Source organism: Protomyctophum parallelum (assembly GCF_964188405.1).
Source record: "Protomyctophum parallelum genome assembly, chromosome: 15".
Classification (NCBI taxonomy): Eukaryota; Metazoa; Chordata; class Actinopteri; order Myctophiformes; family Myctophidae; genus Protomyctophum; species Protomyctophum parallelum.
Genome location: NC_139710.1, coordinates 44,056,406 through 44,070,567, shown reverse-complemented (window position 1 = coordinate 44,070,567; position 14,162 = coordinate 44,056,406). Strand labels below are relative to the sequence as shown.

At 44.4% G+C, this 14,162-nt stretch overlaps 1 protein-coding gene across 1 annotated transcript in view; it reads left to right on the top strand.

Annotated features, from left to right (window-relative positions):
* LOC310872448 (transmembrane protein 132D) overlaps window positions 1-13,999 on the top strand; it is a gene marked incomplete at both ends in the record, with an annotated part of 38,411 nt that extends 24,412 nt beyond the window's left edge. Inside the window, 5 exons of the mRNA XM_083784341.1 lie at window positions 3,017-3,160; window positions 10,250-10,455; window positions 10,678-10,939; window positions 11,022-11,213; window positions 12,668-13,999. Coding sequence (XP_083640467.1) covers window positions 3,017-3,160; window positions 10,250-10,455; window positions 10,678-10,939; window positions 11,022-11,213; window positions 12,668-13,999 — 2,136 coding nt within the window. The remainder of the gene's footprint in view (window positions 1-3,016; window positions 3,161-10,249; window positions 10,456-10,677; window positions 10,940-11,021; window positions 11,214-12,667) is intronic.
* Window positions 14,000-14,162: the final 163 nt, after the last annotated feature.

Genomic DNA, 14,162 nt, shown 5'->3' with positions numbered 1-14,162 from the left:
TCACCCATGTTTTCTTACAGCACCAATTGGAATGGAATCTGAGAAATCTGACTGATCAAATAATATCTTCCGATTTAGGGCAGCCGCAACATTGTATGAGTAAAGCAAAAGGTGTGTCCACAAGCTTGTAGTTCAGCTATTTTTGCTATTAGTGAAAATGTCTACATTTTTTAAATTCTTAGAACATTTTTGTGAACATTTTCCCCTATAACAACAACCATACTGTTTCAAATACTTCATAAAGCTAACAATGTTTTGTGCAGACCAGCTTTGAATTTGAGTAACTTTGATCATATATTGATGCAACAAATGTTTATATGTAATCATTTACATGACGACTATATACAGTATCTCAGTTGATAAGCTACTGGCTGTGTGCCAGGAGCAGTGCTGCGTGCTGCATTTCCATTACAGTATAGCTTGGAATGAGACCGCGCTAGTTTGATTTGTGATATAAATTTGACATGGTTCATCTCTCCTGGCGACTGGAGGCTGACCTCAGGCTGAAGGCCAAACATGAGGCTATTTGATGGTGAGCCAGGGGGAACATTAGCTCGGTCTGATCACTATTTAGCCTTCATGAATGAAGTACTGAAACGGCTGCTGCTGCATATTATAATGGGCAGAGATATCTGCTACATAGTACCAGTGGGGATTTTGATTTCAAAGGTGGGCAGAAAAACAACAAGACAGTTGCGATCACTGGAGTACAAATCTCTGCCAGGAGACATGCCCCAATAATACTTACACTGTCTGATGCACAAATATCAAAACTCTGTGAACATCTGTGTCTGTCTGTGTCCTGTGCACGAGACAGTCTAATATTTGATCATGTGGTCAATTATAGCTATAATGTGTAAACTTGCTACCGTAGGAACAGTGGTTACATAACCTTCGGCATGAGGCACAACTTCACACTTGCATGGTGCACACTGCGCAGTATAGGTTGATACTTGATACATTTATAAATGTACTCTGTATGCTGATGTTAATTACACATGGGCTTGAACTGAACAGTGCCTATCTCTGTTCTTCTCTCCTTCTCTCTCTGTCACTCTAATATAACTCTCTCCCGTGTGTGTGCGTGTCAGTTCAGGTGCTGTGTGGAAGAGACAGCCATAGCAATCGTTTTGGGCAGGAACTTTACCCCTGCACCACTTACATTCCAAGTACAAACATTTCAAAAGAAGACTAGGAGATTGCTTAAAAATCTGTCCTCCATTTTTTGTCGGGAGATAACATCATGCATGGCCTCAACACTCACCCTGAATGTCTGAACAGTGAAGAGCTGATATGCAGCTTTGTTTTGTACAATTTGAAGCTTGTGCAAATCTCTTTTTGTTGCACTTGACCACCCCACCAAACAATAGTCAAGATGAGACAAAGCCATTGCTTGTAAAACCTGCCTGGTTGAGTGGTCTGTCAGGAAATAGGCACACCTCCTAATGACAGACACTGCTCTCCCTATTTTAGCTACATCTTCAAAGCTATAACCTTCTTTGGAGAGAAGTGACTCATTCCTAAATGCATAATTCAATGTTCAATATCTCCTGTCAATTCTAGGTATTCTGTGGAAAAGGGATAGTGAAGCATGTGTTTGATTAAATAGCTGTGTTTACATAGAAATGCAAGTTTACCATCTGGTTATTTGTTATGCCTTTCAATTCAAGCCACCTGTCTATTTTCATGTGTAATTAGACTACTGCTCTCTGTGCAATGCATGCTGCACTTAAACACATGCATGCACGCAGAGAGAGAGAGAGAGAGAGAGAGAGAGAGAGAAATCAGATGTCTTAATTATTGATTAGTTGATATTTGATCATTATACATACCTTAGTCTCTTGTCAAAGACCATGGCTGTAGTTGTGTAACCACTACTATAGAGACAGACTATATATTGACGAAAGATCTCAGTATCATGGTTACCATAATCATGGTCAGTGTCATGTCGGTATCATGGTCAGTGTCATGTCAGTATCATGGTCAGTGTCATGTCAGTATTATGGTCAGTATCATGGTTAGTCATGGATGGTCAGTAGTATCACGTCAGTATCATTCATGGCTAACGTAGTCATGGTCAGTAGTATAGTGTCATGGTCAGTATCATGATCACACAATGGCTCTCTCTTTCTCGCACCCGGTATATGAGGTTTTAGCCTACAAATATTTATTTGCTTATTTTATTGTTTTGAGGTCTCCTCCATCTGCTGTCAGTAGCCAAGCCAACATTATGAACAAAATGCTGCACAGATGTAAATTGATGTGTTAATATCCCAGTCCCCCCTCCCCTCTCTCTCTCTCTAAACTGGACTGCGTGTTGAAAAGCCAGTTGGTAGGCTACTTTTTATTTTTGCGGGGCGCGGGGCGGGCGGGTCGTTGATTAATATATTGTTTTGCGGGGCGGATTGGTGCGGGCTGGCTCCTGTGGCAGGACGGGCGGGTTATGAAAAAAAGCCAGCCCGCGCATCACTAGTCAGTAGTATCACGTCAGTATCATGGTTGGTCATGGTCAGTAGTATCACGTCAGTATAATGGTGGTCAGTATCATGTCATACCTGCTAGCTCACAGACGGCTGAATTACCTTCCACTCCAGTTGGGACTCATTCACCAAAAATCTCTACAGGAAACATGTCGCATTCCCTGGTCCTTTTTCCGTACTTGCACTCCTTTTGCATCTGATATTTTTCCTATCTTAAAAAAGCATTTTCTGCTTGGCTTGTATTTCTTTACTAAGTGCTTCATAAATATACATGAATCTAAGGACACTGAAACGTGTGGCATTGGGAAGGTTTAATTACTGTAAAATTGGCATTCTCTGCATTTCAGCTAATTCTAGTGCTGATCTCTCACTCGCTGAATGCAAACCCACGCCATGGCATGAAACTGATATTGTATAGGTCAGACGCCTAAAATGTAAATATGTAACATGTAATTACACAGTAAGTAATTTTCATCACCCTCGGCCTTTCCTCGGAATTTCATTTACTATTCCTGATTCTCTTGGTCTCTCTGCAGGACACAGAGATTCTAAACACAGCTGTACTAACTGGGAAGAGGGTAGTGGTGCCTGTGAGGACAGTAGCAGTGGAGGAGGATGGAGCAGTCACTGACGTGTCTGACTACACAGACTGCAGCTCTTCTGATGAAGATGTCCTCAAGGTAGGATTTAGTACAGGTCCTGCCGGGGTTTACACTTTACACATAAACCTATTATAGCGTCACTTTTCAGCGTCTCCGCAGTGGAATCTTTTTTTGCAGATGGGTTCCCAGATGTTCCCCAGATACTGCTCATTACTGTGAACAACTCTGCAGTTTGCATTAGCATTTGTCAATCTATTTAAATCCACTGATATCAATGGTAAACTATTTCACAAGATCATGCGCTTTGCTCTTGGACAATAAATTGGTAATAGCATGTTGCTGTCAAACATAGTGTCTGCAAACATCTAAACACTAGTTTGGATTTAATCTCAACTGCATCCTTTGCAAACCTCTGAGATATCACAGTTTGTGCTTCACAGAACTGTGACCAAATGTCCAATCACTAAGAAGTGGAAAGACAAAATTGCTTTAGCCACCTGTAAATGGTGGAATTCTGGATGTCTGTGTGCAGTCAGTCCAGCCCTAAAGGCTGATTTATGCTCCAGCGACAAAGATTTGTTGCTATACAAAAACAAAAACACTATTGTTGAGCAGCACGTCACACAACAGCAGTGCTGGAAACGTTTTACTTAAGTAATAAAGTAATAAAGTACATACAGCAATGTATATATACTCTGTTACAAGTCTAGTACAGACCCGTGTTCAAAATGTACTTCATTGAAAGTACATACAAGACATCAAAATATACTTAAAGTAGCTAAAGTAAAAGTAGGCTCATTGTGCAGAATGTCGCATTTCACAAGTTCAAATGTATGAAACAATCTTTTGAAAATAGCCGAAGTACAGCACTTTAGTAAATGTACTTAGTTACTTTGTTGCTGAGGCATTAAACCTAACTTATACCTCGTCGTATTACTGTCACTATAATAAGAGTAAATTCGGTATAAAAATAACAGAATGCTCCTGAGGGGGGGTAGTTGGCTGCTACAGGGCAAAGAAGTTGTACCAAAGTCAACTCTCCTCCCCCTCCTTTTCCCCCCAAACAGTGAAACAAACTGAGTGCGCACCAGTGACCTTTCCCATCAACCATACCCACTACAATCGTCAGATATTGAGCTGACCCACTTGCCAGACCTGACCTCAATGTTCATACAGTACATCACTGCCTCCATCCACTAACATTGCCCTGTTTTTTCTGTGAACCTATGAGGACAGCTGAGCTGTATTTACTGATGGATTTGAAAGCAAGGGGAAGCAAAGACCAGTGGCTCCTGATGTCAAAGGGCTTGAATGTATTTATCCAAGGTTTGTGAGAAGCAGCTCTCTTAATTGATATTTTCCTGTTAAACCACTCCTTAGGCTTTCACACGCCTGTTGTCAAGTTGAAATGTCCAGGAAAAAAGAAAAGAAAAAAACAAATAGATGCCCCCCCCCCCCCCCCCCATTTTTCTCCCAATTTAGTCGCTATGCCAATTCCCAAATTCCCCACATACTTGTGCAGTCTTGTCACTGCTGGGTCTTCCTGACTGGTTGGTCATAGGGCTGTTGTGTGATTTCTTTCTAGGTCCGAGCATAGACATGGTAACGCCCGCCTGCCTCTGATTGGCCTACCGACACTGCCCGTCTTGCCTGTCCTCCGAGATGCAAGGCTACTCCGTGGTTAACTCAATTCAATTCAATTCAAAGGGCTTTATTGGCATGAGAAAACATAAGTTTACATTGCCAAAGCAGAAAGAACAATACAACAATACAGCAATACAATCAATACAAAAATTATGTACATTTGAAGGTCAGAATCTTCAATAGATCAAATTCTATGTATCCAGGTCACTCGATGCAGGTATAGTGCAGGAATATACACAATGCTTAGTCTTTAGGGTGGTTGTGTTCCATTTGATATCCTTCTCCTATCACAGCAACTCACAAATCTTGCTGCTGTGTTTGCACATTGTTGTACTTCGCCCAGCAGATATGGGAATTTTTTGTCATTGGTCATGCTTTCAAAATCTCTGTGTGTGGTTGTAATCAGTGGGAAGTATGTGTCTCTGATGTCTTGGTACAATGGACAGATGGTTAGGAAGTGTAGCTCGGTTTCCACTTCATTTTGTGTGCAGTGAGTGCATAGTCTGTCTTCTCTCGGGATACACGTCTGCCTATGACGGCCTTTCTCGATCGCGAGACTGTGCTCACTGAGTCTGTACCTAGTTAAGCCTAGTTAACTCACCAGGCTTTCCACCACCTCGGAGGAAAGCCTGGTCTCTGTTTCAAAGGTCTGTATGATCCTGTCGGGAGCGGATGATATCGTTACGTCATGTTGTAGTATTGTTTTGTAGTCGACGGGCAGGAACAACAGGCGGCAACTTCCTTTTCCCTCAAACCGATTTTTCTCAATAAAAGCTCTCGTAGCCTGTAGCTTTTATTGAGAAAAATCAGTTTGAGGGAAAAGGACGTTGCCGTCTGTTGTTCCTGCCTGTCGACTACAAAACAATACTACAACATGACGTAACGATATCATCCACTGCCGACAGGATCATATACCCTAAATGAAATGGTGCCAAGAGAATAACAACACGCAACAGTAATTTGAAACTTTTTGTAGAAGAGGCAAACTAATATTATTTGTGCCGTTTGCTTTGATTGAATAATTGATTGAACACGATTTGATTTGGCTGTGTTCTAAATTAAAATAAGTGTTTATCGTGTATTAATCTAAACTAACACTAAACTAATACTATTATACTAATAATTACAGTACAATAATGTTTAAAGTTCACACATGTATACAAATAAACAGTCCAACGGCATAAACAATATTAGTTGACCTCTTCTACAAAAATAAAAGTTGCTGTCGCGCATGCCAAGCTGTCATTCTCTTGTAGCTATATCGTACTTGAATTATTTACTTATTTCCCACCACGGAATAACCTCGCGCAGCAGACTATCCAGCATGTATTCCACCTCGGAGACACTGTGTCGGTAGGCCAATCAGAGGCAGACGGGGCGTTACCATGTCTATGCTCGGACGTAGACAGAAATCACGCAGGGATGTTACGCCTCCTCTGACACACATGCCATGGAATCGCCTGCTGCTTCTTTTCACCTGCCAATGAGGATCCTCACGTGTGAGGTGGAATACGGTACCCTATTGGGCTCAGTTCAGCACCCCCGCTGACAGTCAGCCCTGAGGAGTCCCTGGTGCAGCTACAAAGACTCTACAAAGACTCCTCTTTGTAGCTCAGGATGGATGCCTGGCCAAGCCAGAGGCGCCGCAGAGGATTCTGCCTTATAGTCTCCGTGGTGCCTCACCCGAGTGCTTTCAAGTTGATTTCACTCTTTTTTTTAAACATGTCATCATGTTTTGACTTGTTTTATTGTCTCCACCAGGCCGAAGGCATGGGGAGAGAGTATGTTTTGCACTCCGTCCGTCCGTGTGTCCGTGTGTCCGTGTGTCCGTGTGTCCGTGTGTCCGTCCGTGACAAGCTAATCTCGGCCACCGTTAACCCGGTCGATGCCACATTTTGCACACACACTCCCTGGATGCCAACGATGAACCTCTGCCCCAAGATTTCCAGAACGGCCTGTTATAGCGCCACCAGGAGGCCGCTTTGTGCAAAACAAGTTTTTGCACAGTACACCTACAGATTTTGTCCAAAAATCCCGCAAATCGTTACACAGTATCTCCATAGTCATGTGCTCAAGACGGATGTGTCTGATATTTCATATTCCATCCTAATTGGCTAACATTGGCTTTCAAATTTTGCAGGATTGGCCTGTTTTGAACAAAAAACCTCAAATCATGAACGCAGCGTGCAATTTCACGTGAAATCTTTCACGCACTTTCCTACTAGGCTGAGGAATATAGCCCACCCATTTCACATTGCCCTGTTATAGCGCCACCAACAGGTGGATTGTGCATGCGTGCCATCAACACGGATCTGCACCATTTCCCATATTCCATCCTGATTGGCAAAGATTGGAACAAACAAACAAAAAACATGTTTATATTACTCCTAAATATTCCTATCCTCCTGGTGGAGACCTGTGCCCAGAAGGGCACTTTTTCTAGTTTTATTTATTTATTTATTCGTTTTTATGTCAAGCACTTTGTAACATACAGTATAAATTATTATTTTTTTGTTATTATTATTATCATTATTATAATAATAATAATATTACGAAATCGTTACATTATGATAAGGTTTTCAAAACCATGTAAGTCTAATTTATTAAGAGAAAATGGATGTCAAGGAGTGTTATTATATGATCCATTCACTCTACACTCTACTAGTATTTTGTTGTTCTCAGATAACCTTTGTGTTTGCTGACCACTGACCAGTTCTCAGCATCAGTCACAAAAGAATCCCTTTAATCTTCTTAGCCTACCAGCTTGACCGGGATGTTTTCTCTGTTGGTGTGACTGACTGTCATCTCTGCCAGCCATAGATGGGGTAGATTCATCGACGCTTCACAGAATGACGTCCTTAAGCTTGAGATATACTTGGTTGCGCGTCGTGTCGCCCACCGAAAATAGCTACAAGCTCACAACCCATGTTAATAATGTGTCGCTGCAAAAGTTTAATCTGGAGTGGTGGAATGGCTTTCATACCGTGTATGACATGGAGGGCCTTTCAAATGTGTACGAGTGTTGTTTTTGCAATACACATCAAGACAGATCTGTCAGATTTTTTACTAAGATTGGCATAAAAAGTTTGCAGGAGTGGCTCGTTTTGAACAAAATTAATCATGATTAATCATGAATCTGATTGCCGTGAAGCCTTGCACGCACATTCCCACTAGGCCGAGGAACAAATGCCACCCTTTTCACATTGGCCTATTATAGCGCCACCAGCAGGCTGATTTTTGTACCGGGTGTACACCAGGGCCTATCTCTATAGTCATGTGATCTGTGGGGTCTGAGCACCCCCAGTGGTCATTGAGGGGGTTCCAGGTGGTCCCTACTGTAGCTAAATGATTGATAGTTAGAAACCAATGGGCCCTTACAGGTCTGTAACTCAGAGTGTACAAATGGACCACGACATTTCCATTTGGTTCAATGTGTAGACTTGGGGGCAGACACCTTTAAGTTTCAAGATGTGAGTTAAATATCTACCTATTCTTTGTCCTTTCCAGGGACACATTTACTCTTGTGTAGATTTAGTGGGCGTGGTTTGCTGGATCCACTGAAAACTCTCCAATTAATTTCTCCGATAGAGATTTACAAAAGTATTTATAAGTTATTGTAAGCCTAGAATCAAGCCATACAGGATCCTGGTGACATATGACCATAAAACTATATAATTGAATATGTAATTATGATATATTACATTTAATAAATACCCTTTGTTTAGTGTTTTTCATTTAAACATGTTCACAGAATCAAGGGTTTTTATGGCCATGACTCACCAGGATCCTGGATGACCTGATTCTAGGCTTAAAATAATTGATATAAATATTTTTGTAAATCTCACGCCCACTGCTCTATAGCACCTTTACATTGAGTCTATTTTATCTCTGTTACTCAAATGTGTTACTCGTTGTAAAAAAGATAATAAATTAAACAAAGAAAAGTAGGCCTATCAAATGTGGGTACGTGGTCTAATGCATATCAAACTGGGACCTTAAAAAAAATGAAACAAAAAACAAACTAAGATAATCACCCTAGGCCAGTGGTTTTCAAAGTGGAGTCTGAGAACTCCCAGGGGTCCTATAGGGGGTCCCAGGGGGTCCCCAACAAAATGTGTTATTATAGCATCGACATCAGTTAATATAGCATCAAGATCCGTTTCACCACTTTAACACTATACATCAGGCTATAACAAATAGCCATCTACAAGTTCACAACGAATTGCAATGACCAAAAATGACCAAAATCGTGCCAGGGGTCCCTGGCACAAAATATTTTCAGATGGGGTTATACGGCCAATTACATGATCATTTCGGGGTATTTGACATGAGAAAGTTTGAGAACCACTGTTCTGGGATTCTGTCAGAGAGTAGGATGATGAGACAGATCGTGGCAAAGGCTGAGGCTGAGCAGAGGTGAGCAGAAGGTCTAAAATGATGCATGGCTGAGCAGTCGCCTATGCCCTCTCTTCACTGTATATCAAAACAGAAGCACTGCAGATGACGTCACTGGAAATAGATCGACAATTTCATGCTTGCAAAGGCACTTCTCCATAACTCAGCATTAACAGCCATTTGTGTGTGCTGCATATAGTCTGCTCCGTTGGGATGAAAGTCAGGGATAGGATCATCCACAAGAGAAGAGGCCAGGCCACTGCAGTTAGCAACAGCCATGGTGACACCATGATGTGGTCATTCAAAAGCTTAAACTTTGGTCTTGAAAGCTAAATGATTGACACACACAGTAAAATACAGAGTAGTAGTTTAACTCTGGATTTTACTGTGCAGATTCTATGATGGTACAGGATCATCTGACAAGTAATTACCGGAAAACAGCACATTCTCTATAACTTAACTGCTTAGTTCAGGAAGGGAACAACAGTATATTTGCATTCATCCTTGGGCTGTCCGTCAAAGTCACAGTCATTTTTCTCCACTCCCCTGTGCACTCTCTGTGGCTGGTGACTGAATTTAAATGCAGCCTAAATTATCCTATTCATTAAAGTAGTGTCTGTTGATAGGACCAAGGAAAACCTGAGAGCGTATCACATTTTCAGGGTCTTAAAAAGTCCCTGAAAATGAGACCGTTCAGCAGTGACTGAAACTTGCCAAGGTTACCTTTGAAATTATAATGTAATGAATGTACTTGGTGGTGAAGGATTAATGTTCAACACTGCACCTCATGATATTTTGATTAACATAAAATGGCTATGCCGTGTCTTGTTAAATCGTCAAACTGGTGATCACCTGTGTAGTTTATTACAGCTAGATGACATTATGGCACACAAACTGCAAGAGCAGTGCGACACCATTTATTGTGTTTTAGATGGCCTATCTGTTAAACATTGTGACAAATATGTGAATATCTTGATACCTTTAATGTCATCGGATATAAGATAAACACGTATTCCACTGGACTGGAGTGTATCCCATTTGATTGATATAGTTTATCCAAGCCTTCAATACTGAAGCACAAGCAAAATAAAATAATGTTTTTCATTCTGTATCTCTACTGTTTTACAGGTGTCTGACAGGTGTGACTATGTGTTCGTGAACGGCAAGGAGACAAAGGGTAAGGTGAGGATGACGGTGAACTTCACTTACAGCTACCTGAGTGCACAGCTGGAGCTCAACGTGTGGTCCCCAGAACTGCCCCTACAGATCGAGGTGTCTGACTCCGAGCTGAGTCAGATTAAGAGCTGGAGGATGCCTATAGGCACCACAAAGAGGTAGGACACTCTCGCGACACAGATGATTCTGGAATTATTTACGATCATTCCTCAGCTCAGCTTGCCAACAATTTTCATTCCAACATATCTCTAAGATGGTTTGGGTGATATCATTACCTAATGCATTGCAATAACTCGATCCAATAAAGTAAAGAGACAAGGTGCAGTGATTGGAGTGTGTGTTGTCATACAACCATGACCTGTATTGTGTTCATATTCCAGGACTGGCTGGAGTAGTGAGGAAGACAGAAAGGGGAAGGGCTGCATGCTGCAGTTTCAGCATGCACTGGTGCGCGTGCTCACACAGTTCACAGCCGAGCAGGACGATCCTCGGGAACCCAAGGCCTACTTCCTGGGCTCTGATTGGCAGGTGGATGTCACAAGGCTAGTGCGCTACTTGATGAAAGTGGAGGACCCCCGTGTCGCCAGGCTAGAGGCCGGAAGAGTCCTGTCAGGACGCGACCTAGGGACAACCTCCATCCAGGTAACGACGCGGGTCCACTGTCTGCAATAAAGAGAATATGATATGCCCAACCACCAACTAACCCTGATTATGACATTTGTAGGTGTTTTCACCACTCTCTGACGTCATACTGGCTAAGAAGACCATCAGGGTAGTGGATGACAAAGTCACCATTACAGAGTTGGGGGTCCAGCTGGTCACTGGCCTCTCCCTGTCCCTACAGCTCAGCCCGGGGAGCAACAGGGCCATCCTGGCTACCACCACTACACAGGACCTTCTGCAGATCCCCAAACAGGTAGGAGCACCACTACACAGGACGTTCTGCAGATCCCCAAACAGGTAGGAGCACCACTACACAGGACGTTCTGCAGATCCCCAAACAGGTAGGAGCTACCACCACTACACAGGACGTTCTGCAGATCCCCAAACAGGTAGGACCACCACTACACAGGACGTTCTGCAGATCCCCAAACAGGTAGGAGCCTACCACCACTACACAGGACGTTCTGCAGATCCCCAAACAGGTAGGAGCCTCCTGGCTACCACCACTACACAGGACGTTCTGCAGATCCCCAAACAGGTAGGAGCCTCCTGGCTACCACCACTACACAGGACGTTCTGCAGATCCCCAAACAGGTAGGAGCACCACTACACAGGACGTTCTGCAGATCCCCAAACAGGTAGGAGCACCACTACACAGGACGTTCTGCAGATCCCCAAACAGGTAGGAGCTACCACCACTACACAGGACGTTCTGCAGATCCCCAAACAGGTAGGAGCTACCACCACTACACAGGACGTTCTGCAGATCCCCAAACAGGTAGGAGCACCACTACACAGGACGTTCTGCAGATCCCCAAACAGGTAGGAGCTACCACCACTACACAGGACGTTCTGCAGATCCCCAAACAGGTAGGAGCTACCACCACTACACAGGACGTTCTGCAGATCCCCAAACAGGTAGGAGCACCACTACACAGGACGTTCTGCAGATCCCCAAACAGGTAGGAGCCTGTCAGACAGACACAGGACGTTCTGCAGATCCCCAAACAGGTAGGAGCCTGTCAGACAGACACTACCACCACTACACAGGACGTTCTGCAGATCCCCAAACAGGTAGGAGCCTGTCAGACAGACACTACCACCACTACACAGGACGTTCTGCAGATCCCCAAACAGGTAGGACCCTACCACCACTACACAGGACGTTCTGCAGATCCCCAAACAGGTAGGAGCCTACCACCACTACACAGGACGTTCTGCAGATCCCCAAACAGGTAGGAGCCTGTCAGACAGACACTACCACCACTACACAGGACGTTCTGCAGATCCCCAAACAGGTAGGACCCTACCACCACTACACAGGACGTTCTGCAGATCCCCAAACAGGTAGGAGCCTACCACCACTACACAGGACGTTCTGCAGATCCCCAAACAGGTAGGAGCCTGTCAGACAGACAGAAATGTCTCGTCTCATCAGCATTTAAAGTCAGAGATATACTGCACATTAATAGACTTCAATGCAGCATAGATCTTTAAGTTTATCAAAGCAGTCACTGCAGATGGGACCAAAGAAAAAATATATATTTTTCTTTTTTTCTAGGGTCTTAAAAACATCTTTCAGCAGTCCCTGACACTTGATTTCCTTTGAAAATACAGTATAGTGCAACGAATGCACCTAGTTGTGAAGGACTGAATTTCATTAGTGCATATTGTGCATTAAGTCCTTCTTTTGCTTGTTTCTTACAGGAAGCTTTGATCAGTTCCTGGGTGCAGTTCAGCGATGGCTCTCAGACGCCACTGGACATTTATGATCCTTCTTTCTACCGCATTGTGGTGACATCTCTGGATGAAAGGGTGGTGTCTGTGCAAGGCTCACCTCCGCGGGTGGTGGCTAAGGGCGAGGGCCAGGGGGCCCTGGTTAGGGTGGAGATATCAATCTGTGAAGCTTGCGAGAAGTCCAAACGCAAGAGCATCCTGGCTGTGGGCAACGGCAGCCTGAAGGTCAAGTTTGAGGTCAGTAGTGGCCGGCCAAACGTCAGCGACCGTGCCAGCAGCAGTGACAGAGGAGTGGGTGGAGGCAGCCGCAGAGCCAGCAAGGACAGCAGCAGCGATTATGGGAATGACAGGGTAGTGACAGACAGCGAGCAGCCGCGCCCTTCCTGGGATCCCCGATACAACACCTCAGATGGCATGGAGCGAGAGGAGCGCACCTCGCAGATCACCACCACCATCAAGTCGACAGAGCGCACCATCATTACCAGCGGTAGCTTAGGCGGAGTGGGCAAGAACGGCAATACAAGAAAACCCAGCAGGCCCGTGAACAATGTCAACGTGATGAGCAGTCCCAGTGAGAGCAGCAGAGCTTACGGCCAAGGCAACACGGTAGCAGAGGGCACGGGCACCGCAGGCTTCGGTAGCACTGTGAAGGCCCCTGGGAACCTGGTCAACTACAACAACTTCCCTCCGCGGGGCAATACGTCCGACCGGGGGGCGGCGGACGTAGATATGAGCGGTGAGGAAATGCTGTCCGACAGGCCTCTCACAGACTTGGAGATTGGCATGTACGGCCTGCTGGGAGTCTTTTGCCTGGCCATCCTGGTTTTCCTCATCAACTGCATCTCCTATGTGGTTAAGTTTGGGCATAAGAGACCCACCTCTCATGGCCAGGAGCATGCGGGCCACAGGCACGACTGGGTGTGGCTCGGCACAGATGCCGAGCTGGTGATGAGCGTTCCGTGCGATCCCCTGCAGCAGGACAACATTATGGCGACTACGGTGATCGACATCACTCCCGACAACACTGCCTCATTGTCCAGTAGCAGGCCCAGTTGTATATCTTCTTTGACGGACTCTCCTCTGGGCTTCATTGGCCCTCATGGGAGCAAGCCCATGCACATTGAATCCCTCAACTCACCCACCAGTAAGAGAAAGAGGGTCCAGTTCACCACCTTCTCCACCCTGGAACGCCAGCACTCTCCCAGAGAGAACGGAAACGGCATCCACTGGGTTGGGAAGGTAGACAGTTACGAGGGACAGACCCTGCAAGTGCCCATCACAGAGCCTGAGCAGCAATTATAATTTTAACATAACAAAATAAAACTTATGTGGATGTTGCTTCGAACACCTCAATGCCTTCCTTTACTTACTAGAATATAAAAAAAGAAACTGATTTTGCAATGATTCTCTTCCTCATCATGTGTCAAGGCCTTTTTACTTTACATGTGTAATTACTGCTAATATT